This window comes from Tenebrio molitor, chromosome 1 (genome assembly GCF_963966145.1).
Source record: "Tenebrio molitor chromosome 1, icTenMoli1.1, whole genome shotgun sequence".
Lineage (NCBI taxonomy): Eukaryota > Metazoa > Arthropoda > Insecta > Coleoptera > Tenebrionidae > Tenebrio > Tenebrio molitor.
Genome location: NC_091046.1, coordinates 4,373,311 through 4,399,714, shown reverse-complemented (window position 1 = coordinate 4,399,714; position 26,404 = coordinate 4,373,311). Strand labels below are relative to the sequence as shown.

The 26,404-nt window shown below is 37.5% G+C and overlaps 3 protein-coding genes across 8 annotated transcripts in view; 2 read left to right on the top strand and 1 right to left on the bottom strand.

The window, feature by feature from the left end:
• Positions 1–26,404, bottom strand: part of LOC138141634 (chaoptin) — a 161,735-nt gene that overhangs the window by 30,329 nt on the left and 105,002 nt on the right. For 5 of the 6 annotated variants that reach the window (XM_069062360.1, XM_069062361.1, XM_069036184.1 and 2 more), the window contains one exon: positions 24,075–24,251. In XM_069062360.1, the coding sequence (XP_068918461.1) occupies positions 24,075–24,246 (172 nt within the window). In that variant the 5' untranslated portion in view covers positions 24,247–24,251. Of the gene's footprint in view, positions 1–24,074; positions 24,252–25,308; positions 25,380–26,404 lie in introns of those variants that run through there. The other variant, XM_069036185.1, reaches the window with a different exon arrangement.
• Positions 14,721–19,821, top strand: LOC138122076 (very long chain fatty acid elongase 7-like). The gene is made up of 6 exons (XM_069036220.1): positions 14,721–14,866; positions 18,721–18,776; positions 18,824–19,014; positions 19,061–19,192; positions 19,240–19,482; positions 19,537–19,821. Exons 2-6 carry the CDS (start codon positions 18,728–18,730, stop codon positions 19,705–19,707), a joined length of 786 nt encoding a protein of 261 aa, XP_068892321.1. The 5' UTR covers positions 14,721–14,866; positions 18,721–18,727; the 3' UTR covers positions 19,708–19,821.
• LOC138122078 (very long chain fatty acid elongase AAEL008004-like) lies at positions 20,908–21,963 on the top strand. Its single transcript, XM_069036221.1, has 5 exons — positions 20,908–21,028; positions 21,076–21,266; positions 21,319–21,432; positions 21,482–21,724; positions 21,772–21,963. Exons 1-5 carry the CDS (start codon positions 20,971–20,973, stop codon positions 21,937–21,939), a joined length of 774 nt encoding a protein of 257 aa, XP_068892322.1. The 5' UTR covers positions 20,908–20,970; the 3' UTR covers positions 21,940–21,963.

The following is a 26,404-nucleotide window of genomic DNA, read 5'->3' as shown; positions in this document are numbered from 1 at the left end:
GGAATTGATCTGGTGGCGGCGGCGAACCTTAATGAATAGAGTATTGCGATGCCGTTTGCGATACCGTGCCTACACCGGAACTGGCGGTATTAATGTCTGATGCCATCGATGCGATTTACACCGAGAACACTCCGGTGGCGTTTCCGTTAGCGTGGACGCATTAGGCAGACAATGCCGGGGCTGGTGGCGGCGGAAGATGGCGGCTGCCCTCCATATCGAACTGTTAGCCCACATTAAAACCTGGGCTGAGTAGGTGTTGGAAAAATTAAACCGTTTAGAACAGTGTAAAGTTTGAATTTCCCGCCGTTTGACACGATGACATTTGTTTATGTTTAATCGGAATATAATTGAACATGGCTGTTTTCAGCAAAGGATGCCCTTAGGTATTTGCTTCGAGAATAGTAATCGTTAAGTTATTCCGTTTTTAATGTAAAACATTGCAAAGAAAGAAGAAAGAGAAAGATTTTTGGCTCTAAATTTTAGGTTAACTGTCAACACACTCCAATTAATCTACGCTTTAAAAAAGCACAACAACTGACGGTTTCCAACGCCTTCGCAGCCCAGGATTTCATTCGAACGCGCGATATTTTCCTTCGTTCTAGCTTCTGTTGTGATTCTTTCATAATTCCTCAACCCGTTCTGTCTTTCACTTTAGCTGTCATTGTCAAACACGTCTCAGCATTTAATTTTCTTTCTCGTCAAGTTCACTCATTAAATTAAATTTCATTATTAATATTTTTATTTATTTACTTCCAGGTCTCGTTCCAGAAACCCCAGCAAATTCATCCTGTTCATGCATATTTTATTTTTTATTGTCCAATTATTTCTTTCATTTACATTTCCAACGCTTTTATTCTTTTTTAATATTTTCCACCTCGCTCTTGTTAAATGTACCTGTCAAATTAAATAACTTCTCTTGCTGTCCGCAATCGAAGAAAAGATCTTCTCTTTTAATTTCTTCCTCGGATTTTAAGCCAGATTCTTAGCGAAATTGTACGACAGCATCTGAGCAAATTCTTGAATATGCATGTCTCGAAAATCGATTTCTCTGGGACAATTATTCCTGCATTAAACACTCGAGAAATTTTTCATTTTCAAACCTCCTTTACTTTCATCTACAGTCTCCGCTGGCTCAGACGAAGACTATTGGTTTTTAAAATGTGATAAGTCCGGAATCACAATTAGGTAAAATTCAGTTCAGAATTATATTTGAACTTTCAGGAACAACAAAAACTGACTCGAGGCGTGAATTCGTAAATTTCAAATGTCAATTACTTGAAGAGTTCGACACTGAGATTGATTTTAGAAAATTTTTTCGGAACTCTGACGTGAGTTTTTAAAATCAAGTTAAAGAAAAGTTGTCGGAATGGGTTAAAAAAAGAAAAAGTAGGGTGGCTGTGGGTGTAAACCACACACCACGTAATTGATTTTAGTAATGTATATTAGGGCATAAATAATTAATAGGAGTATTAACCGACCCTGACGACGATTTGAGCGTGACGATTTTAGCGTGTCGCGTGACGATTTTAACGTGTCGCATGAAACTAAATCAGTTCTCGTGTGGTGCGTGTAAAGAAGTTTTTACTTCAAAATGGGTTTTGTAATATGTGAAGAAGGAATCATCGAAAGGACAAAGAGAAAAATATGGGAAAACGGAAACAAATTTTCTTCAGAAAAAAAAACATGAAAAAATTGCTTAGGAAGGTAAAGTAACCGTGGGGTGTTAGACAAGGGTGCTCACTTATGGCAAAAATATACAACTGGAGCATTATCAGAGAAAAATTAGAAGGTCTAGAGCTCTAGAATAATGAACATTGGGTAAGAGAACAAAAAGAAAGATGTAGAAGCAGAAAAGGAAATACTAAAATATGTGTAGAAAATAGACACAAAGAGAGAAATATTATAAGGAGATTTAGACACAACAAGGAAGAAAGAAATAGTTATTTACAGTAAGAGTGAGGAAGCCAAAGCTTTCGTTCACGCGAAATGCACGACGATGCAATTTAAGTGAACGAAAGCGGTCTTATTCTCGAGTGCGGTATTTGGTCGGTAACTTTGTATTCAAAATTTTAAATAAAAATAAATCACATTTTTGGACGGATTTGTTGCTACGGAAAAAAATAAAATATAAGATAAACAAATTTCTGTAACGTTAATAAAGTGATTGTTGTGAAAATGGATGATGAAAAATTTACGAGTGAATGAACACCAGTGAGTGAAAGACAGTGAGCGAAAAACGGTGAGCGAAAGTGCAGTGAACGAAAGTGAAACATTCACCCACTGGTAATCTGGATACAGACTCACTTTCTAGGGATGTATGGAACAAAATAAATTTGTATGTGATACTATTTATTCCTGTGGAATTTTATGAAGTCAACTGGTACGAAAATCTTGTCTTCCTTCTCCGTGCTGCGGTATTAGATTATTTTAATAGCATCGAGGAACGTATTTCAAGTTTGAAAGTGCGGTGCAGTTAGTCGAGAAGAAGACAAACTTTCCATAAATTTTTACCTTTTGCGCAAGTTGTAAAAGCAAACTTCCTGGAGCTGGAATTTTTGTTTGAAATAGTAGCAAGTGCTGATTTTATTTAAATTTAATACGGCGTCTGCAAATTTGATAATTTCAAAGCCGTTCGGTAAACATCTTCAAACAGGAGAGATCCGAAGGCGAATTGAAGTTCCAAGTTTGTTTCAATACCGAGAAATTTTATCATCAAACTTAAAGTAATTAAATTTATTCTATGCGGTCGTTCGGATGGAAGGGTCCAGGAGGCGGCCGTTTTGTGGCGAAAGTGTGCGTGAAAATTCATCCGATTATTATTGATGTCGGAGGCTGGTGAAAAATGTGGAACTATTATCCGTGGCACTAAGCTGAAAAATTATTATCCAGTCCCATGAATTTGACGCTCCGATATCGGACGGATAAGCCGCTTTTATCAGATCACGTCCACAGATAAATTCTAATATTTCAGTACAATTTCTCCGGGTCTAATAAAGATTCGGATGCGACCTGACAGCCAGATCCCTTCATGACTTGTTATTGCCGTCCCCGTCGAATTAAAATAAGACAAGTGCGCCCTCGATCGCTAACTTTTAAGTGCTATTTCGTGAAATCCGAAGTTGAAAGCGAGCCCGGATTCTTTAATGTTTTATCAGCGGACGCCACGTCTATTTTTATTAATAGCGAAGTGGAGCTCCTCTACGAGTTATTCCGGGGTCTTCTGTGAATTCCCGAGATTATCTTTCAGAAGTCTTTCGTTTCCGTGGCCTTCGCAAACTCAATTCCGGCCCAAGAGCCGAACTGTTCTAACTAGTGCACAAATTCCGACAGACTTTGCCAGAAATAACGGAGAAACAAAAGTTTTCCTAATACAGTTGGCGCTTCCCCTCTGCAATTACATCTTAATTACGAATCAGCTCAGCTCCGGCCCGGAATAGACCCGATCGACGCGATTTTAAACTCTGACCGAAACGTGACCCACGCACATTTGAATGGGGAATTCATGCAAACACCCAAAACGGGGCTCCACCTCGCCACAGTCCTTCAAAAACATTTTATCCACCACGTAATGACCAAATAAGAGTTATTTATGCGACATGGATGTGAAGCACTACTTTTTCTTACAAGTGGGAAGTTTGCACGCACGACCGCAGCTACTCTTGTAATGTAATGTGCAAACTAATGATGCAAATAGCATCTGTGTAGATGCTCGTTTTCTTTATAATTAACTAGCTTTTACCCGCGGCTTCGCCCGCAAATTTCAGAATGTTTTAAAATTATGTTTCTACTTTCATGTATTGCTATAAACGCAGTAATTTCAATATGAAGTTTGTCTTTTTACGAAGAATAATTAAAACTTTACTGTAGATTACTTTTTTCTTCGACTATATAAACAAAAAGATCAATACGAAAGAAACTAACACTATGATCACTTACCAATTCATGAAAATACGCCAACATAACACTTTTATTTTCAGTTGTAACCTTATTTAGATCCTCCTATTGTTTGATTGTCTCGTTTGATTTCAGATACCTGCTTTTTGATTTTTCTGGTATTAAGCTATTTGAAGCTTGTTCTGCTTCATTTAAGACATCTTCCGGTAAAACACAATCATTCAAACACATATTGCGAAATTGCTACTTTTATAAACAACCAAATGTAACTATGACACCTGAACATATCATGCAAACGCGATTTCCAACTCGAAACAAATTTTTTTTTGCTTAACAGGCTTAAAAATGATAGTAGGGGTTGTTTTTTGTGGGTGTCAAGCGGCGAAGGTGACGATATACTCAGAGGATGAAATAGGGGTGAAGCGACGAAGGTGAGGGTATTTCCAACTCGAAAAAACTGTCTTTTTTTCTTAACAGGGTTGAGAATGGTAGTAGGGGTTGGTTTTTGTAAAATTAAAGTAGACAGTAATTTTCTTCTTGTTTTGAAGATCAAGTGTACAAAATTTCATCCAGATCGGAGTAAAACTGTAGATTTGTATAGAAAATATACAAACAAACAGGCATTCAGTTTTATATAAATATAGATTATAAATTGCTGCAATAACCCCAGCAAATTCATCCTGTTTATGCATATTTTATTTTTTATTGTCCAATTATTTCTTTCATGTATATTTCCAACGCTTTTATTCTTTTTTAATATTTTCCACCTCGCTCTTGTTAACTTTACTTGTCAAATTAAATAACTTCTCTTACTGTCCGCAATCGAAGAAAAGATCTTCTCTTTTAATTTCTTCCTCGTATTCTAAGCCAGATTCTTGGCGAAATTTTACGACAGCGTCTGAGAATCTTTTCAATTAAAATAATAAGCAAATTCTTGAATATGCATGTCTCGAAAATCGATTTCTCTGGGACAATTATTCCTGCATTAAACACTCGAGAAATTTTTCATTTTCAAACCTTCTTTACTTTCATCTACAGTCTCCGCTACCTTAGACGAAGACTATTGGTTTTTAAAATGTGATAAGTCCGGAATCACAATTAGGTAAAATTCAGTTCAGAATTATATTTGAACTTTCAGGAACAAAACAAAAACTGCCTCGAGGCGTGAATTCGTAAATTTCAAATGTCAATTACTTGAAGAGTTCGACACTGAGATTGATTTTAGAATTTTTTTTCGGAACTCTGACGTGAGTTTTTAGAATCAAGTTAAAGAAAAGTTGCTGGAATGGGTTAAAAAAAGAAAAAGTAGGGTGGCTGTGGGTGTAAAACACACACCACGTAATTGATTTTAAGTAATGTATGCTAGGGCATAAATAATTATGATGATGATCAAATAAGAGTTATTTATGCGCCATGGATGTGAAGCACTATTTTTTCTTACAAGTGGGAAGTATGCACGCACGACCGCAGCGACTCTTGTAATGTAATGTGCAAACTAATGATGCAATAGCATCTGCGTAAATGCTCGTTTTCTTTATAATTATATATTGCTGCAATAACTCTCTAAGTTGTTGAAAAGTTTTCGCAGAAACAGTTTGGGAACCTCTGGCCCACAGCCTTAACAAGTGTATCTCTTAATCTGTTTTCTTATAAACAAATTATCTCGTTAATTTTTTTAAGTAATCTTCTCTTGAGCGTGTTTCTTTTTATCTGGATGAAAGGCAGCTCCGAATTTTCCTAATTATTAAGCAAAAACAAGCAGTAATTTTTTTAGATTCTCTTCATGTTCAAAAGCTACCCCGACTTAATAAACAGAAATGTTTGTAAACAATTGATTTTCCTTAAAAATATATCAACTACATTAATCTCTCTCTTATCAGCTCGATTTTCCCCCACATTTCCAATTGTGAATGAGGAATTATAAATAATTTTTCTACGAATATCTAAAAATAGAAAATGTTTGTTTTAGAGAGATATTTTGGAAGTTTGTACAAACTAACGCTGCCGGAATTTATTATTTCTAAGTTAAAATTTTAATATAAACGATGAGTATGTAATCGATGCTTGATTGGATGTAAAAAAATATGATTACATGAAAAACGCGTGTGAAATATTAAACGTTGTGGTAACCAGGCAAGGTAAGAGTACTCTGTACATTAATGTGCATCTAGGAGGCAATGGAAGTGTGAATGGACCTTTAGCTTTCTCACCAGGAAAGTTACCATTTGTCCTTGACAAATGACAGTAATGACATGAGCCCCGCTTCTAACCTTAAAATGCTACGCTTTTGCCCAAAATTTGTTTATTGTTGATAAATTCCACGGAAAATACAAATTAATCGCTATAGCATATTTTCAGACAGGACAACATGGTTGGCAACAAAACAAAACACTAGATGCGGGTGTTTAGCCAAGTTTGCCAAACTAAAATCAACTTTCCATAGCCGCCTGAGATGCATATTTTTAATGAATTAATTATTGCGCGTTCAAATGAAATCCTGGGCTGGGAAGGCGTTGGAAACCGTCAATTGTTGTGCTTTTTTAAAGCGTAGATTAATTGGAGCATGTTGACAGCTAACCTAAAATTTAGAGCCAAAAAAAAAATCTTTCTTTTTTTTCTTTTGCAATGTTTTACATTAAAAATAGAATTACTTAGCGATTCCTATTCTAGAAGCAAATATCTAAGGGCACCTTTTGCTGAAAACAAACATGTTCAATTAAAGATAAACAAATCAAACGGCGGGAAATTCAAACTTTACACTGTTGTAAACGGTTTAATTTTTCCAACGCCTACTCCGCCCAGGAGTAGATTATAGATTAGAGCTGATTAAGATGAGTACAGCTTTAAAAAAAATAAATGTATTAGTGCCAGTCTTTACATTTTTTAATTTCTGCAAATTAATTTTTTACCTTGCAACATCTTATTTACATGAATTTTTTTATTTCTTTTTTTGCCTTCTTTTCAGACACCTTAATACCTACATTCATCCAGTTTGTTTATTCAAATTTTTCTGATATCTAATTATTTCTTTCATTTAAATAATTAACTTAGCCAGCTTTTTTTAATATTCTCATTTCAACGTAAATCCCATTTTGTTGTGCTTATTTGGCGCAAAGATCTTGTTTCATTCTAATCAGACAACGTTTCTTTGTGTTTTAATTCTCTGCGGATGTTTTGAAATTTCATATTAACAAAGTACACATTTTCTATGATGATGAAAAATGTAATGCTCTTTTTTATATTATTTTTTTTATCTTTTCGTTATAATTTTATTAGTCTGAGTAAGAGCCTGCTCTGAACAATAAAGTTTTATTTTAGACTGTGTTAATGTTTGAAAGCTATTCTAACTCACAATATAAACAAATTTTTAAAACATTTAGTACTCTTGAGAAAATCTTTATTCGCTACCTCAATGGACAACAAAAAACTACTTCACAAGCTCTTGTTTTTCTTTGTTACTACATTACGAAACTACATAATGCAGGTTTATTGAATGCAGATACACAACTGAGATCAAATAAATAATTTAAAAACAACTTGAAATCCTCTTAACGAATTTTGTTAGATCTAAAATTAAACTGTTTTAAATCAACTGACTTTATTTATTTCAATTGAGCGCTACCGTGTTCTTTAGAAGATTAAAAGCTTGAAATATTCTCTCAACTCCGGACTAGATTTTTCATTAAACTGTAAATTTACTTTGGCCGAGTTCCTGTGTTTACTCTTTATCTGGCTCCCAGTCCATGTACATTTCCGGATAGTGTAGAAACTTGTAACGTTTAATTCACAACGCAGAGGAGGATAAAAACAGGAAATGGTTTAAAATCTGTGCACAAAACTGATGAAATTCGTTTGCTTGATCAAATATTAAATTCTTCAAGGTCAAGGTATATTAACGTATGTATTCTTAAAAGAACTCTTACTAAAGATGGCAGCTCGTCTTTTATCGAATAACCTATTTCTAACGCTGTTTCATTTGTATTAAATTTGCTGAAAGCTCTGGAAAGAGGTCTTCGCATTTGCACTGATTTAATATATCTCAATCGAAACTTCATCCCGGGGAATTTATGGAGCTTTGTTGTCAAAAGCTTCTTTCAAGGGGCAGCTTGTGAGAATTACTATTAAAACTAGTGCGAGCTTTGAGAGAAAAAACTCGAATTAGTAGGTTTTCTTTAGAGTTCCTAGACTAATATATTTTTTAGGAACCCTTAATGAAAACGGCAATTTTACGTACTTACGAGCGGACGAAAAGTAACTCTTTTTCGAACGCTGGCCCTGGGCGCCTATTGGTCTCTTTAGTAAGTTAGCAACGAAACCGACAAAGTCGATAATTGGTAAAGAGTGCCTTTTGTCCTCGCCTATTTGAAGCCTCGGCCTCGCCTCGGCCAGAAAACTCAGAATCGGACGAAAAAGATGCACTTTTTGGCCTTGATACACAAATAACCATTTTTATAACTCTACATCTGATTTATAATCTTTTCATTATTTTCGAATAATTAATAATCAATATACTTTTATTTCTTTGATTGTTCCTGTTAATGACTCCGTTTCACTCATCGTAAAACCAGCATAGCTTAGTTGTTTATTAATTCATACAAACAATTTGTGTGTAATGGGGCTATCAAGTAAGTTGGTTTTAGAAAAGAACCTTGAAACAATTTATGAATGTCCATTATCTTATTTATTTCCACCCGTTGCGTTGGATCAATATTTGAAAAGGTTCATTATATGAAACACAATATATTAAGCAAGTTTAATGGAAAATGTACATTTCCTAAGCATTGTTAAACATTTTGAATGAATTCAGGTTAACGTGTTTGTCGTTTTTATTTTGATTTCATCATCACATCCCCGCAAAGGAGTGATTCCCAAAAGAGAATAATTTAAATCTCCCGCGCACCGCTCCGTCATAATTCCCGCAAAATGTCGAATGAAAATTTAACCCGTGACCCGGATTATGCCTTTTGACATGTTGTTCATCACGTGAGCGCGCCTAAATTTAGCAGTGATTTTAAATTTTATATTTTCCAATTTTGGTGATGCCGGGGCACAGATACGCTCCATACGAAATTTATTGCGATATTTCCGGTTGGAGCAAACGTGTTCGCTTTACCGATCGTAATGTACGGCCATATCTTCATATAATATGATGTATTAATTCTGACCCGGCCGACTGGGACTTTTTGATCTATGGGTCGTCCTAATGGAAGGGATAACGTGAGGAAACCATCTCTCAACAAACGAATTATAATTGTTTCGCTTTCCATAAATGAAAATTTATCACCTCATAAATGCTGGAATGATCGACTCCTCGACCGCTCACGAGAGACTTCCGACAGGTACAACGTTCCCATCGACCCGAAGAACACAAAACCAAAGAGCGGAAGTGGCGAGTGCGGCAAATTTGCGGAAGTGTTAAACGGCGAGTGCAGAATGTTGCGCCGAGATAAATTAAAACTGAGACGTTTGAGATTTTCGGATATCCTGGCGGGATTGCCACAGTCAAGTTTCGTTGCAATGATTGCTGTAAGAGGAATTGGCAGCTGCGATTAACACCGCCATTACGGGACGATTAAATTTCACCCCAACCCTTCCATTCCGTACAATTAATTTTCATAATTTTCTACTGCACTAATTAAGTGCAACAGCGGTGTTTTTCGATTCTCACGAATCCTTGTAAAATTTATAACAACCGTTTAATAAATATTTAGATTTATGGTGGAGTGGCAGCGGCCGTTAAATATTTGATGTTTGTAATACTATCCAATTTTTATGAGGTCTGTTATTACCGGCTGCATGTACTAGAGCGATTTACGCGGAAAATTTTACGACGGAAATGAAGACAAACTCGGCTTACTGCATCACACAGCTGCAGCACGACGCTTTGGCTTTTTACGCGAAAATATTTGTTTTGTTTTATTTTCGACCGGACACAAAAAAAATTAGTTTGGAGAAAATCGTTCGGTGGAGTCCTCGCCTTCGGCTCAGACGCCCAACTCCCGTACTCGTGATTAAATGCCCTACTTTGCTAACTTGTATTGAAAATAGCTATTATATTACATAGAGAAATTCAATGACAAGTAGAGTATTCTACTCGCGGGTAATGGCTATTACTCACTCACGGATGAATTGCGCATGAAAAGTATAGTATTCACTCGCGGGTACTGGCTATTACGTCCCCCATAAAACAGAAATCGTCGCCTGCGGACAGCCCTCACAGCTCACGCAATTATTCGGAGGCGCCATATTTATTTTTAGTGTGAACTATTCCGATTCGCACATTTATTTGCAATTCCATTAGCAGATTAAGAGCACTACGGTAGATTCTCTAATAACCCTCGATTTCATCTCGTCAGCTTTCGGAACGTAACAACGGCCACAAAAATAAATTAATGTGACACAACTGTGCCTTTTTTCATCACGTTATAACAACCCTCGGTCCTAAACGAATTTTTTTACGGCTAGTCGTGACAGATTTTAGTCAGTTGCCAACTCCGAAAAAAGCTGTTGATATCTTGCAGTCCTTGAACTCCTCCTCGAGATTTTTACACAGCAACTCTCCAGTCTGACCACGCTCGCCGAGATTTATTTGCGCCACTTAAAAAGCAGACTTGTCAGGTTCCCACCATGAAAAATAATTTCGCCTGGCGGCGGCGAACGATCCCGCCGCCAGCTTTGTCCGAATGTTTGCTCGTCTCAAACAGGAATTAAGCCGAATTTATGGGATGCATCGCCTGCATCGGATGCATCAGCGGGAAACGGGAATCTGTTGGGGTGAAGCTTGGGGTGCTTAATTTTTTTAATCTGAATTTCTTTTTTGTACAACATGTGCTCGTTTCGTTTTTACGGACGATGCTTAATTAAAACAAGTTAATAAAAAGCTGGAAAATATCCTTGACGGGGAGGCGCAGTGTTATTAAAAATATACGGGCGCCTACCTAAAGCACAATTTATACAAAAATAACATTGCCAAAAATACGATTCCTAAGAGTGTGGCAAAATGAATGTAGGAGTTGCGGAAATTGGGGATGGTACAAAGAGGGCGAAGAATAAAGGCGGAGGAGGAATATCCTGCGGAATGTATAAAACATGCCAGTTGGCCCCACAAGAAATTGTTAGTATATTGATTATTCTTGAAAAAAAAAATGTATGTGGTTCCCTGTGACAGATAATTAACTATTGATGGCTGACTCTATTGATGTAAAAGTTTATTTGTGCTAATTTTCCGCTAATTAACCGGAATCAGCTCGAGGTCCTTTCTCCTGATACAGTGTTTGCCGTAAAAATCCGGGACAATTAGCGCGCGAAACATTTGCTGTAAACCGGACGCGATCCTCGGTCGAAACCCAGTTAATTAGCAAAGTTATCCTGCTGTCACCCGTTCCTGCAAAGTTGAAGTATTTATCCTTTCTGAAATGGGATCCTGTCGTGCGTCGGGGTGCGGACGCTCCGAACGTTTCCCGTTTTGAAAATAGTTCAAAGGATGTCACAACAATTGGCGAACGGCTCCCTGATTGCGTCAGGAAATGAAAGGTCCTCTTGATAATTTGACAAAAGCCGCCACACTAATGTAGGTGGTAGATAACGGGGATCACTTAATTCTCATCTGTACAAGAAAGGCCTTGTCGGATTTACGGACTGGCTTACGACGTTAATACATTTTTATTTCTTTGGAGGAAAAGTGGAAGGGAAAACACGGCTTGATCCCCGACGACGTATTTTACGACCCCAAATTCTTGAGGAATCTTCAAGGATTTGTCCTGGATTTATTAATTATGTCTAGGGATGTTTGTGGAATCCGCAGCAATTTCGGCACGGGCAGGTGGGGGAGATGCTCAAGTGAAGAGAAAATTTATAAAAACATTAAGAAATACATTTTTTTGGCCTCCTCAGCTCTATATGACATGTTTACACATTTTGAACAGCTACGGTATCTCGATTTTTACACACTAACCAAACTACCTGTCATCTTACCGCACACAGTGTGTAAAATAACACGAACATTTTAAGCTTTCAGGAACCTCCAAAAAAATCATCATAAAGTCCATTTTACTAAGATAAGATACCGCTACCATTGATTCGTTCAATTTTCAAAAATGTACATAATTTAATCGTTTTCGTAAGCATGTCAGTTATCGGTATAATAGGTAACTTGCTGCCATTTCATTAATCAAATGTCAGTCTTTGACAGGTTTTGCAAAATTATTGGTTACAACAAATTTCAAATTTGAGGAAATGAGTAACAATGGTTCGTCGGCCAAAAAGTTAAATATATTACTAATGCGGTAAACATTTTTTGGCCTCCTCAACTCTAAATGACATGTTTACACATTTTGAACAGCTAGGGTATTTTGATTTTTACACACTAAGCAAACTATTTGTCATTTTACCGCACGGAGTGTGTAAAATAACAAGAAAATTTTAAGCTTTCTGGAACCTCCACAAAAATGTTTAGCGTATCACAAGTCAAGTCCATTTATACTAAAACAAGATACCGCTACCATTAATCCGCTCAGTTTTCAAAAATGAACAGAAATTAATTGTTTTCTTCTGTCTGATGGCGCTATCTTGTGGTGTAAATCGTAAGCGTGTCAGTTATGGGTATAATAGATAACTTTCTGCTATTTAATTAATTAAATGGCAGTTTTTGACAGATTTTGCAAAATTATTGGTTACAACAAATTCCAAATTTGAGAAAACAAGTTCTTAATGGGTCCTCGGCCAAAAAGATGAATGCATTACTAATGCGGTAGGCATTTTACATCGCTCGGTTTTTGTTAAAACACTCCCGCTGCGCGGTCGTGTTTCAATTTAAAAACCTCGCGCTGTAAAATGTAGCCTACCGCATTATGTAATGTAAGTAGCTATCACATCGCTCGTTTTTTGTAAAAACACTCCCGCGGTCTTAAAACCTCGCGCTGTAAAATGTAGCCTACTGCATTTGTAATGCAAATAACTATTTCATTACGATGAACAAAGAAGTTACTGAATATGAAGAGTTTGTTGCACCTAGTAAAATTAGCATGCGCTTTGGAAAATAGCAAAATTTTACTTGGAAATTAGCCTAACTGCCTGGTTCTGATTAAAATTTGCTTGCATAATAATACAGTCATTTGCTTTTATTTTAGAAATATAAGACTGTGTTCTAAAAACCTAGAAGAAAATTTATTTTAACAGTGTCTCATTCTTTTATAGTACATATTTATCAAATAAATCTAAATTCCTTGAAACAGCTATGAGGACTCTCTTGAATTTATCATTGGTATTTTTATCTGATAAGATGCATAAAGTGCAAACTATCGCCATTGTTTTTGTGTTTAATAGGCATTTCCTGATAACCAAATTATAAATATGATATCGTATATTCGGTGTATTCTACATATCATTTGCATTTGTAACAGTGGTCCCGCTGTTGGCGTTTGCGGCATTTAAAAAGTAGCTGAATTAACCTTGACTTTGCGAGACTCCGCGAAATATTTTTGTAAAATGAGAATGGTTTATGATTTATTATCTTTGAAGTTTGAAATAAGTATCAAATTGACATTATTCGAAAATTTGTCAAAATAGTAGATTATGCACCAAGGGAGTGAATGATTTTTACCCGACGTTCATTTTGTAGCCCGAGGGCGAAGCTCCAGGGTTCTACAAAGCGCCGTGTTTTCTGCACGACCCAACGATTTTAATTGAAAAAAGCCGAAAGTTTGTAAATATTTTTAACTGTCATGTGTTCTGTTGACAATTAAAAATAATGTATGTAGTGGCTTTTTTTAATTAAAATCCTTGGGTCGTGCAAAATATAGTATATGCACCTCGGGAGTGCATAATTGTTACTCTCGGTGCTTTGTAGGACTCTCGGGCTTCACTGTTGGGTAAAAAAAAATATATTAAATAGATATGTATCATAAAAGATTGAGTTGGCAATGCTTTTTTGGACAAGGGAAAAAATGAGCCACTTTACTCCCTACAATCAGGGAGTAAAGTTGCTCATTATATAGAGGTCGTGCAAAAATAACATTTATAATCATTTGTGATAAGAGTTACCACAACTATTTCCAGTTATTCATCTTAATCGAATCGCGACCATTGTTGTTAATATGTTGCATATTTGTCTGTAGATTTTTGTGATAATAAATGCAAATATGCCGTTTTGGCCTGTTTATTCTTTGAAAATTAATAAAAACGAGACACAATTGGCGAGGATAAAAACTGTTTATAACACGCAACGGCAAATGTGCTTACTCTGATGCCCTGATTTTGATAAAGTTGTCACACCAATGACTATTGAATTTTCTAATTTTTTTGCTACAAGAACAATAAATCATTAGCCACCCACTTGTACCATAAATATTAGAAAATGGTTGTTGTTTCGTAACTAGCGCAATTTTTGAATATTTGGATGATTACAGTATTTATTAAAATATCAATTACCATAGTTAAAAAATCGAAGTCAAATGTAGGCACGCACGTGTCCTAGTTCAGTGTTTATTGAGACACTGTCATCGTCTAGTGAGTCTAGTGAGTTTTATTGTCCTTTATTTGGACAAGAAAAATTGGAATTGGAATGGATTTTGAAAATTGATGCGATTTTTCAATTTTTCAAACTTTTTATATTATGCAAATTCACATTTTCCTTCCAAAAAAGTTCTTGAATTTCCTCTTCAACGTTGCTATCTCACGCATAACCTTGTCACTATTTTCACGATTTTATGATAGTAAACGGAGAACTTACACACTTCTTTAACGCATTTATCATTTTTGTTGTAAACTTTTTGCACGTTTTTCCCAGAGACCGGTTCTAACACGTCCTCGTGAACTGACGAAACAATTTCTGGCAACATTCGCGAAATCTATCACTGCGTTTCCTCCAAGCAACACGAGTATTAATGTAACTAATACAAATATTTATTCAGAAGATTAGTAATTACCAAGTGAGTGTTGTCAAGTGTGGCCACAAATTCTTACAAGACTTTCGGTAAGGTCGATATTAATTATTTTATCCTCCAATCTAAGTGACATAATTCTTGTGGTCAATTCACTTTCTCGCGTGAAATCATCGTTACATCGAGCGTTCCTCAGGGGGGTCACATCGGACCAATCGTGTTCGTCCCGTTCATAAACGACCTCCAAATAACGCAAATCACAATTGTATTTTTTTTTAATTACTGAGTGGTAACGACGCCAGTTTTACAATACTAGCGTTATCTGAGAGATTCGTACTATTCACGTAGTCTACACAGTTAAATATGGTAAATTTTCCACTGTACAAATTAAATTTAACAAAAAAGACTACAACCTTGATGGTTTATGATGATTTATCTTCCTAGATATCTACTTTTTATACAACCAGGTCATCGAAATCGATTACTGTAGCGATTAAGTGACGCCATTCCCGGCGGCCACCCATCCAAATTTTAACCGCACTAAGTCTTGCTTAATCCCTCTGATCATAATTAACGCAGCTCGATTTGAATTTTTTTTTTGCACGTGCAATGCGTGTTATCGTTCCAAACGCAAATTTATCGTTGTCTGCGGCTGATAACATAGTAATTGGTGATAAGGATTTTGCATTTCAGGACAAAAGTAAAAGTAATTGAATAAACTCCGGCCGGCCCATTAGCCCACTCGTGCCCATAAATTCGGTCGGCTTTGTTTTAATCTGGTCACTCGTCCTTCGCACTGATTGGTGGAGGCGTTCAATTAGCATCGCGCAAACACGTGTCCCATGCCCATGCGGGGTGCTTTGCTGGTCGTGAAAGCACATTATTTCAGTCCGTTTCCTGGTGCAGATTAGCGGTGAGGGAAGAGTCGACGAGGGATTGTAGCGGAGCTTTGTGCACATGTTTGCAGTGCCCATCGCGGCCGGTTTGCGGCCGTGCTGGACCGGCGAATCCCAATCAAGCGGCCTTATGGGTCTCTCTGTTGCACACCGCACCATCGAGGGCGTTACATTTACGATTGTGTTTTGCACAGTTTATTGCTTCATTTGTCCAATTGTTTCGGCCGCTTTGTGACGTGTTTCGGGGTTAATTACGATCCGGTCGGGGCTTTTTGCCGAATTTCGGCAGCGGCAAAAACTTTACGGCGCAAAGAAAAAAATTAAAAGCGGGATGCTGATTGCGTCGTGTGGGCTGGGGGCGGCACACCTTCCCGAAAGGGGGCGAGCTTCGGTCAGCGCTACGGACAAAGGACCGATAACAAGGTTACGCTGGAATTTGATCGTTTGTTCTAACCGAAAAAACGAAATCCTCCATTAACTTGTTTATAACCGTGCTGCCGACGTTAAATTGCCACAAAAAAATTTCACTTTGAAAAGAGACAACGTTTCGGGTTTCGACAATCTGCTCGACATCCTGTTGACATTATTGCAAAAAACAATTCAACAGGACAATTACTGCGAATTCCTAACCACACTGATCTATCGAGCAATCGATAAGGAAAAATGAACAATTTTTAGCGTTAACCTTGTTACATTTCTCACTTTTATTTCTAATGTTCTCTTCCCATTGTCTGCATGCCCGAAAAAGGGGTTACATTTAAGCAACAATAGATTATAAATTAATTTGTATATAATGAGGTATAAAAAGTCTAAATGTGACAGACACAAATTGGCTCTGTCCCGGAAATATTCTTTGTTTGTGAATTTCTTTAACTTGATTGGTCTAACGTTTTGACTATTCATTGTTTGCTAGTTTTCATGAATATTACAGAACAAAACAACAATTCACCTTTTATGCACAAGTAAAAAAAACACGGTTTCTCCAGCTACGTAACAATTGCTTAAAAAGATTCAAATCTTATTTAACAATTCTGAAAACATTCACATATTGTCTAGGTACTGCAAAAAAGCTTTTTTTTCCATGATCATTAGATTTTAGTGGTTTTTGCTCAAATAGTTAGCAAAAATGGCGATTGAATCACTAGTGAGGAAATAATATTTTCTCACTAGTGAGCAAAGTGAATGTTTTGAGAATTTGTGGATAGAGGGCGCAAAATATGCTGTACTGAAAGTTTTTTTAATCTGTTTTTAAAATACTTTCTGAATATTAGTAACTAAACCTTATTTCTGACTTATTTAAATTTTTAACCTGTTATTTAGATTCAATTGACGAAAAAACGTGAAATTGCTTGGGGTAAACTTCTGGAACAATTCATGCAAATGCATTGTGTGTTGGTATCACTGATTAAAGCAAAATCAGTAAACCAATCACAAACACGCAACGCCTAACAACATAACCTCTTTTGTTTCGAATTTTGTTGATCCACGTTTTGTTGTGAAAAACTGTTTCCGTGAGTTCCCTGTTGCACTAATTTTGTACGGTTGGAGTCCTCGCCTTCGTCTCAGATGCCCAACTTCCGTAGCTATTAATTCCAATTGGAAGAAATTTCCAATCATTTTCGATTTAATTTTTTTCTGATCTGTGAAACGCTCCCTAGCGTGTACTATTATGATTCTTTTTTAAACTGTCGATTTTTTCCCCCCGTAAACGATGGTAGAGGTATTGGATTCTCTCATGGGCTGTGACCTTGTAAATATCTGCGCGCAGGCGGAGCGATAAACCAGTGAAAAAGCTGTAAATGAAAACTAAAAACGTCGACTACTTTACATGCAAATAGACGAGAGAGAGGGAGAGAGAGAGAGGGGAGAGAGAGAGAGAGAGAGAGAGAGAGAGAGAGAGAGAGAGAGAGAGAGAGAGAGAGAGAGAGAGAGAGAGAGACGAAACTTACTTAATTAATGAAAGACGATGTTTTCCGGTCGGTTTGTAGCGCCTGCTTGAGACCGACATTCGTCGTTTGCGCAGCTGTGACTCATAGTCCATGAGAAAATCCAATACCTCTACACTGATCTTCTGTTTTAACTCGGATGATACAGTTATGGGTAATAGCCATTACACGCGAGTAAACAACGACACTTTTTCTACGACGTGCAAATTTCATCACTTCCATATAAGAACTGACTTTATTACTACGCGCGTGGCTAATCACGATATTTCAAAATAATTATGACCTATGACTCTTGCGTTGTATCGAGCAACTGTATTGTAATGTAATTTTGCAATTCGAGACAATCGGTGAAGTCATTAGTCACGGTCGTGGGTAATTAATATCATTACCTAACAGTTGGCAGATGTGTAATGTATGTATTATTTAAATGGAGGAGAAAAAGAAAATGTCTACACTATATGGATTAAGCAACTGCAATGTGATAATGAATTATTGTGTGAGTTTTCACACTGTTTCATTGTCATTGTTTAATGACGTGTTTTGGATTGTGTTTTTTTTTTTTGGCTGCATCACCTTAGAATGTCAAGGTCCTTATTCGAAACTCTCGCAACGTGCTTGCTCCGTGGAAAATATTTTTGTTGTTCTTTAACGGAAACTTTCATCGGCGAGCTCTTCCTCCAAAGCAACCACTGCACACTGGAGCAATTTATTTTAAAGGAATGCAAATCGAGAATTCCGCTTTAAGTAATTTAATTTATTAAATTCCATAACGGAACGATCCTCGAAACATTTTTTCCGACAAAAATGTACGAATTATTTCCATTTGGTTATCTCACAACGGCGCAATAATACATATTTTTTGGAAGGAAGAGTTTTTCATTAAATTTTCACGAGCATCAAGCGGTCTGAAAAATTAGAATTTGAGGCTTCACAGTGTGTCGCTTTATTCGTTCACCTTGAAATTTCTCGCTTTGCTCCACATACAAGAATCATAATTTGAATTTGTGAATAATGTGGAGCTTTACGTCACAAGAGCTATTGTCTAGCCTGGCTAAATACCTACGTGCATTAAAATGATCGTTAGTGTAATTTAATTGGTTGCAGCGAAACCATGTCGTCCACGAACGACCAATTATTCCTCGACATCTTCGAATATGAGGGTAAGTTCGCAAATGATCTCCACACCTGAGAAAACAGTTTTCTCTAGATCCCAGGACACAGAATTATTTTCTGATGAGTTCGCCGCTGCCGCTCTTCTTCATATTAGCAACCTACGTAAGTTTCATCTTCAAGATCGGTCCAGCCGTGATGAAGAATCGACAACCAGTCAATCTGGACAAAGCGATGATGGTCTACAACTGGGCCCAGATCATTCTCAACGCCACCATATTCATAATGGCAAGTTTCCCACCAACTCTTGACCCAAATTCACTGGGCCTTTCAGGGTTTGGGCCAAATCCCCCGAATGAGTCTCTTTTGCAGTCCCCTCGACCAATCCAACGACCCCCACGTTGTCACAATGGTCAACCTGCACTACTACTACATGATGCTCAAGATCCTTGACCTTCTGGACACAGTAAGACCTTTGAAACATCCCCCAAACGTTGCTAACCCCCACTTCAGGTCTTCTTCGTCCTCCGGAAGAAAAACAACCAAGTCACGTTTCTACACGTGTACCACCACCTCATGATGGCCATCTTTACATGGATCACAGTGAAATTCTTCGCCGGAGGACAGGTCTACTTCTTGGGGATGCCCAATCTCTTCGTCCACGTGGTCATGTACTTTTACTACTTCCTAACGGCTTGGGACCCCATCTACAAGGAAAGCATTTGGTGGAAGAAGTACATCACTCAGCTCCAGCTCGTAAGAATGTGGACATTTCTTTTGCAAACAAGATCTTCACAGGGTTTCTTCTAGGTGCAACACTGCTTCATTTTCCTTTCTTTCATCATTCCGTTTCTCAACGCCAACTGTTCCTACCCCAAAGCTCTCCTGGGGATCTACTTGACGCAGACTACTTTGATGATCTACCTTTTTACAGATTTTTATATCAAAACCTACGTGAAAAAGAGGTCGAAGCTTCATTGAAAAATACATGTTTGCAACAGAAAAGTGTTTGAGACTGGCAACGAAGAAAGCGCTGGATTGTGAATATTAGTTTGTTAGAGTGTATAAAGTTTTTAATAAATTTTGTTATATTAATTTCGCAAATCGATTTGTCTTAAAATCTGTGGACCCTAGAAGCAGGGAGGGATGTGGTAAATGTACTGAGTGTACGTTCACGTCTTCCTTAAGTCTTCAAAAGAGCTTCCAAGTCTTCTCTTAGATGTTCTACATCTCATTCATTTAATCTTCTTTCGTCTTCCTTTGGTGTTTTCCTCTTCGGTTCTGGCCTTCTTGAATATATTACAGTTTTAGATCTTTCAACGAACTTAGTTGCTCTTTACACATTTTGAAAAGCAAGGAGGTAGTGTACGATGTAGGCAACTAAGACAACTTTAAAAGGTGGAAAAAACCTAAATAGTTATTTGTGTAGCAAGACCAAAAAGTGCATTTTTTCGTTCGAGTGCAGTTTTCTGGCCGAGGCGCAGCCGAGGCTTAAAACAGGCGAGGACAAAAGGCACTTTTTGGCAGAGGCGCACATTATATTTTTTATGCGACCGCAAGAACTGCAAAACAAATTTATTTTGTATCTACCTTTTTCAAATAGATAAATTTATTAATACATATTAACAATTTCTTTTATAGTACATATTTGTTATCAGCTTGCCAAAAAAATTAGAAATTTACTATGCAATACAATTATGTATCTACTTATTTACATAATTCAACTTACTAAACAGACCAACAGATGGCCAGCCAGATGGTCAGCGTCCAAAAAATTGCGTCCGAAAAAAGTTACTTTTCGTCCGCTTGTGAGTACGAAAAATTACCGTTTTCATTAAGGCTGCCTAAAAACACTGTTTGGTTATTCCTTGGTAGAACTTGTCTTAGTTAATGAATATTCCTGGCCTCTGCATACATTGGAATATTTCTACTCCACATTTATGGAAATCAGTACCTTTCAAAAACCAAAACCCCTCATTTGAACCAACATTTGCTGACCTCTATTTTTAGCAAAACATATCAGAAGTTATTTGCGCCACTTTGTTCACTGCGAAACGACAATTTGTTTCGACGGTTCCAAAAAGATAAAAAAGTAAAAAGTCATTATCGAATACAATTTGAAATGCAAATGTGTTGAAACAATGATACGGTCGGTTTAAGGTTAAAGGTCTCGTTCAAGAATTTCTAATTTATGAATCGTCGAACCTACAATGTTAGTTCCGCTCAGTGCTTGTGCCCCAAACTATGCTCTTCTTGATGGAAAAACTACTTCTGGGTTACAGCAAACTCCTGCAATGGGGAGGTAGGTAAAAAATTTTCCCTACCGAAACCACACATTTCAATTTGCAGATTCCCGAATGACGAACTATGCGTTGATGGGGTCCCCCATCCCAGTCTTCTTCATACTCGTCTCCTACATTCTCTTCATTTTCGAAATTGGGCCACATGTGATGCAAAACAAGCAACCCTACACGCTGAGGAAGACCATAATGGGGTACAACTTGTTCCAAATGGCCTGCAATCTCCTCGGACTTTTCGTCGTACGCAGTAACCGTGTCCACGGGGTTAACAAAATTAATAAACAATTTTCAGGGTACATATTATTTGCCTCAGCTGAGCGTGCTTTGCATACCGCTGGACGACCCCGATTTGACAGCTCCGCACTATTGGTACTTTCTCCTCAAAGTAGTGGACCTCTTCGATACCGTAACACCTCGAGATAGTCACTCACACTTACCAGCATCTCTGATTTCAGGTTTTCTTCGTTTTGAAGAAAAAGTACAAACAGATCACGTTTCTTCACATGTACCACCACGTACTAATGTTGGTGGGGAGCTGGATGTCGGCTAAGTACTTCCCAGGTGGTCAACTCTACGTCTTGGGTTACATCAACTGTTTTGTCCACCTGGTCATGTACTTTTATTACTTTCTGACTTCGTGGGATTCTGCTTACAAGAACAACATCTGGTGGAAGAAGAACCTCACCCAGCTGCAAATAGTAAGTCCCTCTTCGCTCAGATTCACTGAAGAATATACATGTTCCAGGTTCAACACTGCTTGGTGCTTTTATCTTTTCTCATGCCCTTGTTGAACCAAAATTGTACTTATCCAAAAGTCCTGCTGATGTGTTATCTGCCGGCGGTGGCGCTGATGATTTACCTGTTCACCGATTTCTACATCAAGGCCTACATCACAAACAAAAAGTCTGAGTGAATAAATGTGTTTTCTAAATATAAACCCGAGTGTTTGCTTGATGTGTCCGGCTTGCGGTGCAACCGATTGCACCGCTTCCGTTTTGCTCTAAATGCTAATGTTATCTTGGCGTGATCTAGCACAAGAAGCTTGCTAAATGATTTTCCTGCAACACCTTTAATTGCAGAGCTGTGCACGTCGTTGCAGGTTAAATGCTAATGAGCGAGATGGGTGACGTGGCTATTTATCTTGTCTCGCAAATTTGAAATTATCAGCACTCCACCATCTACCCCGAGCCGGGGCGGTTATTAGCCGGTTTCCAGTCAAAGCTCGTCCTTTTTCCACTTTGTTTCCAGATCGGGCAAGCTGGAAGTAAGCTCGCCGGATTGACGTAATTATAAAGGACGTCTCGTCTCAACTTATTTCTAAATAGTCGATGTCGGGTTATTATTTATTAAATCGGGAAAGTTCCCGACATTAGGAGCCATCTTGCCTACCCACTTAATCATCATTAGCTTTATAAGTTTGATCTTTAGCTCAGAAAGTAGACAGTAATAGGATCAGGGAGTTGAATAAAATATCACACGTCAAACAAATTGGTCGCAATCTTCCTTGGAAGTTTACTATTTGGATTGGGATGATGAATGGAATTTGCCGTTGCGAACTGTGTCAGGTCGATATTTCATAAATGCAATTCTGCAATTACGCTTGTTTGACTTGTCTCAGCAAAAATGCGAATTATTGCGCTCCTAACAGGGTTAGCGGGAGCGGATCAGCGATGGAAATTGTAAATGTCCAGGAGGAATCCTTTTATTGCGTTCGAATGATGGAAGAGCGCAAGATGGAACTGCAACGTACAGGGCGGACAAACCTCTGTATATCACTTAGAATTATTTGGGTCTTTACTTTTTGGATTCGTGCAAATGAAGCACTCGCTCCTTCGTCGCTCGTACGCAAATAATGCGCCCATGCGCGAAAAATGTCTTTCGCACTTATTTCGTAAACGATTACCACATTATTGTTAGCTTTATTAATTTACTGCTAAATTAGTTTAAAATAGCGTTTTATTCCGAACATGTGTAGTAATTCTTTTCGGACAAGGAAAAATTCCTGGCAATTAATATTCGCGAATTTTTGCAACTAGTGGCAGTTTCTGTACGAAGTTTAAAGTGGGTTCTTTACACTCTTGCACTTCAGTCTTTTTACTCTTGCGCCATTAAGGCCACACGACTTGATTACAGTTCTTTGTAGTTTTCGAACAAATGGAAATAAAAACAAAAATTAAAGCAGTGTAGTTTACGCAGCGGAGACAACAGACATTTCTACATTTTATGAAAGGCATGATCCTTTACTGTAATGTGCAGAAAATGTGCGACTTTAGTATGAAATTAAAAAGAAAACTCGTCTGGAAGTTGCAGAATATTTTAAAAATTCTGTGATGGTAATTTGCTTTACATTTCTTGTGCAAACTATTTTAATAAAGTTTCTAAAATCTCTAGAAGCTGTTGTGTAACTTATTTGTTCAAAAACCAAAATACTCTAAAATATATTACATTTTAACGAAACGTTAGCATTTGCTATAGTTGGCGCGGCGAACCAGTGGAGCAGTCACGAGGTGTTCACGTGATAGTTTCTAGCGACGCCTGATTTACACTGCCTCGCCATTTAATTTAAATCCTACTACTTTTAGAATGGATAAGAATTTCGGCTGCACCACACTTTTTAACACCCGCCCTTTAACCAATAGGAAACCATCCCCCGAAAATAACGTGAATTTTTGGTGTACTCCACCTAGTCGGCGCCTTTCGTTTTCAGACGTTCAGAATTCTTTGTGTAAATTTTAGGAATGTTTGCAACTCCTTCTTGCCTGAAACTTCAGATTTCTCTCATTAATTCTTGATATGGAAAAAATATCGCAACATTTAATTTGAACTCTTCGTTAATTTTTTTGTCTCGCCCGGGCAAGCAAAACCGTGGCACACCTTCACCTCTAGAAAAAGCGCGAGTTGCTGCCCGACCTCGCCCTTGAACTCCAAGTTTCGTTAATTGTATTCTACGCCAGCTCCGTCATTCGGTGCTAATCGCATTAGACAGCAACACGTCAAAACTTAAATCAGTCAGACAGTGACGCACGTAAGACTGACACTCGTACTCACTTGGAAACTTGTAAAATGGGACTGACAAGCAACTGATGGTGTGAATACTCCCGGAGTTGAGGTCATGCTGGTCCGGCGAACACGTGCACATGGAGTTGAAGCCGCAACTGTTTGACTGGAGGGCGTAAATTTGTACCAGCTGGACCATTAGACTTGTCCATACTAGAAGCATTGTATCTGGAAAGAAAACAACTCTGTTTTATTAAGTGCAGTGGGAGTTGTCACAGAGTGACGCTGACGGAAATGGATTGCTCCAAGATTAAATTCTGGATGGAACGACGTCTTCATCTTTTTAGTTTCACTTATTCCTCTCATATTTTATGTATACGGCTGCGTCTTAAGTGTACGCAGTGCTCGTCTTTGCACTACGTTGCGGTGCGTTTGCCTCCACCTAATCTGTAAACCGACTCTAATGGAGACGCTACGATTAAAGTGAACTGATTTTCTCGTGGACTTATTGCAGGATGCATGTTGCGTCTCGTTGAAAGTGTTGTTTTCTGTCCAGGATAACGAATCCTTTTATTAGTCCGCTGACAATCCACTCTGGCTCTAGTTTAAATACCGCTCTTGGTCTTAAAAATTCAATTTACCCAGCGACTCGTCCAGCGGCCTGGATGATGTAATTATTTTATTTTATTTAGTCGCGAAATTACGTTAATAGCACATTAAATCGGCTGGATACAATTATAGTTCGCAAAGCACAAAGGTGAGAAGGATTGCTCTCTGTCGCGGTAATAACAATCAAAATTGCACAAAGCCGATTTAATAATTAACTGGTTTTCAGTTATTTGCTTTGTTATTACGGTGGAATTTTGCATACATAAATTGCAGGAACTATTCATGCGAGACTCTGAATTTCAGATGCAATAACAGCACTCGTTCAAATATTCAGAGCTAAGTAAATGGCGTAAAATTCAACCGTTGCAAATTAATGGCTGTTGGAGTGTGTGTCATATATCAGAAACTTGTTAAATATTTCAGTGGTAAAACAGATCGGTGATGCAAGCGACAATGAGTGACAGTGTAAACAAAGTCTTGGAAAGCTTCCACAATACCAACAGCACGAACGGGGACAGATTTTATTGCAAACAGCAGAGACGTTCTTGCTGTGAAACTATTTTGTAGACTTTAAATGGACGTAATGGAAACTTTGTTTTGGACACGCTACATTCATTCAAAAATTCCGGTAGATAGACGACACTGATTGTAATTTAAATTAAAGCAGAGGTCATACCTGCAGCAAGCAGTCAAAATACCACCGGTGGACTTTGCTTGTACACTAGACTGATTTTTCTTGGCAGTTAACGTTATTGAGCTCATCGAGAGTAGTACACTAAATAGTTATTTGTGTATCAAGGCCAAACAGTGTATATTTTTGGCAGAGGTGGACATTACATATTTTAGGGGATTGCGCGAACCACAAAGCAAAAGACATCAATGGAAAAATTACAAAGTCTACATTTTTCAAATAGATAAATTTATTTATCTACGACCATTAAATAATACGTTTATTATTTACGTAACTATAGATACATTATGCTAGTCATAAATTACACCCTTGACACCCTTATAAGTCACTTGTGATTTATCATACGTCACAGGTCTTAAAAATTGTGTAAACGTAGATAAAACGTCGTATTTAACTTCCGAATAATGCGTATAATCCACTCTGATGATTAAAAAACTCGCCTGCGGCTCGTTTGTTGACTTTCACCCTCGTGGATTATGATAGGCATTATTAGCTCGTCAAATAATATACTATTATCCAACACCTGTTTATTATGAAATCATAATAATGCCGATTTTGAATATATGAGGTCTATAAAACACTAGTGGACTTATGAATCCATAATTAAACTGTTTTTATAATTAATGAGTTTAGAGAGAATTGAACAGTTTATTGAACATCAAAAAGAATAAGAATTGTTACAGAAGGAGGTGTTGGATAAAACTATTTATTACACTCGTGCCTTAACAGCAAATAAGTCACTCAAGAAACATTAGCCCACTCGAGCAAGCTGTCGTGGCTAAACATTTTTTTCGTGACTTATTTGCCTTATAAGACACTTGTATAATAAATAGCTATAATACAAATTTTCGGTCATGTCGTAGCGGAATTCTATGCAAATAAGCGTCCAATATATAGGCGATCCTTTATAATAAATCATGAAGTAGATTTTTCCTTGAAATGTTAAAGAAACGTCAACGATGTGCTATTGTTATCCTAGAAAACAACTCTTCGATTTGGGCAAAGTTTACTGCAATTGTAAGCAACAATTATCCCGGAATAAGTGGTAAAACTGACTTTACCATTGAAGATAAAGCATTAA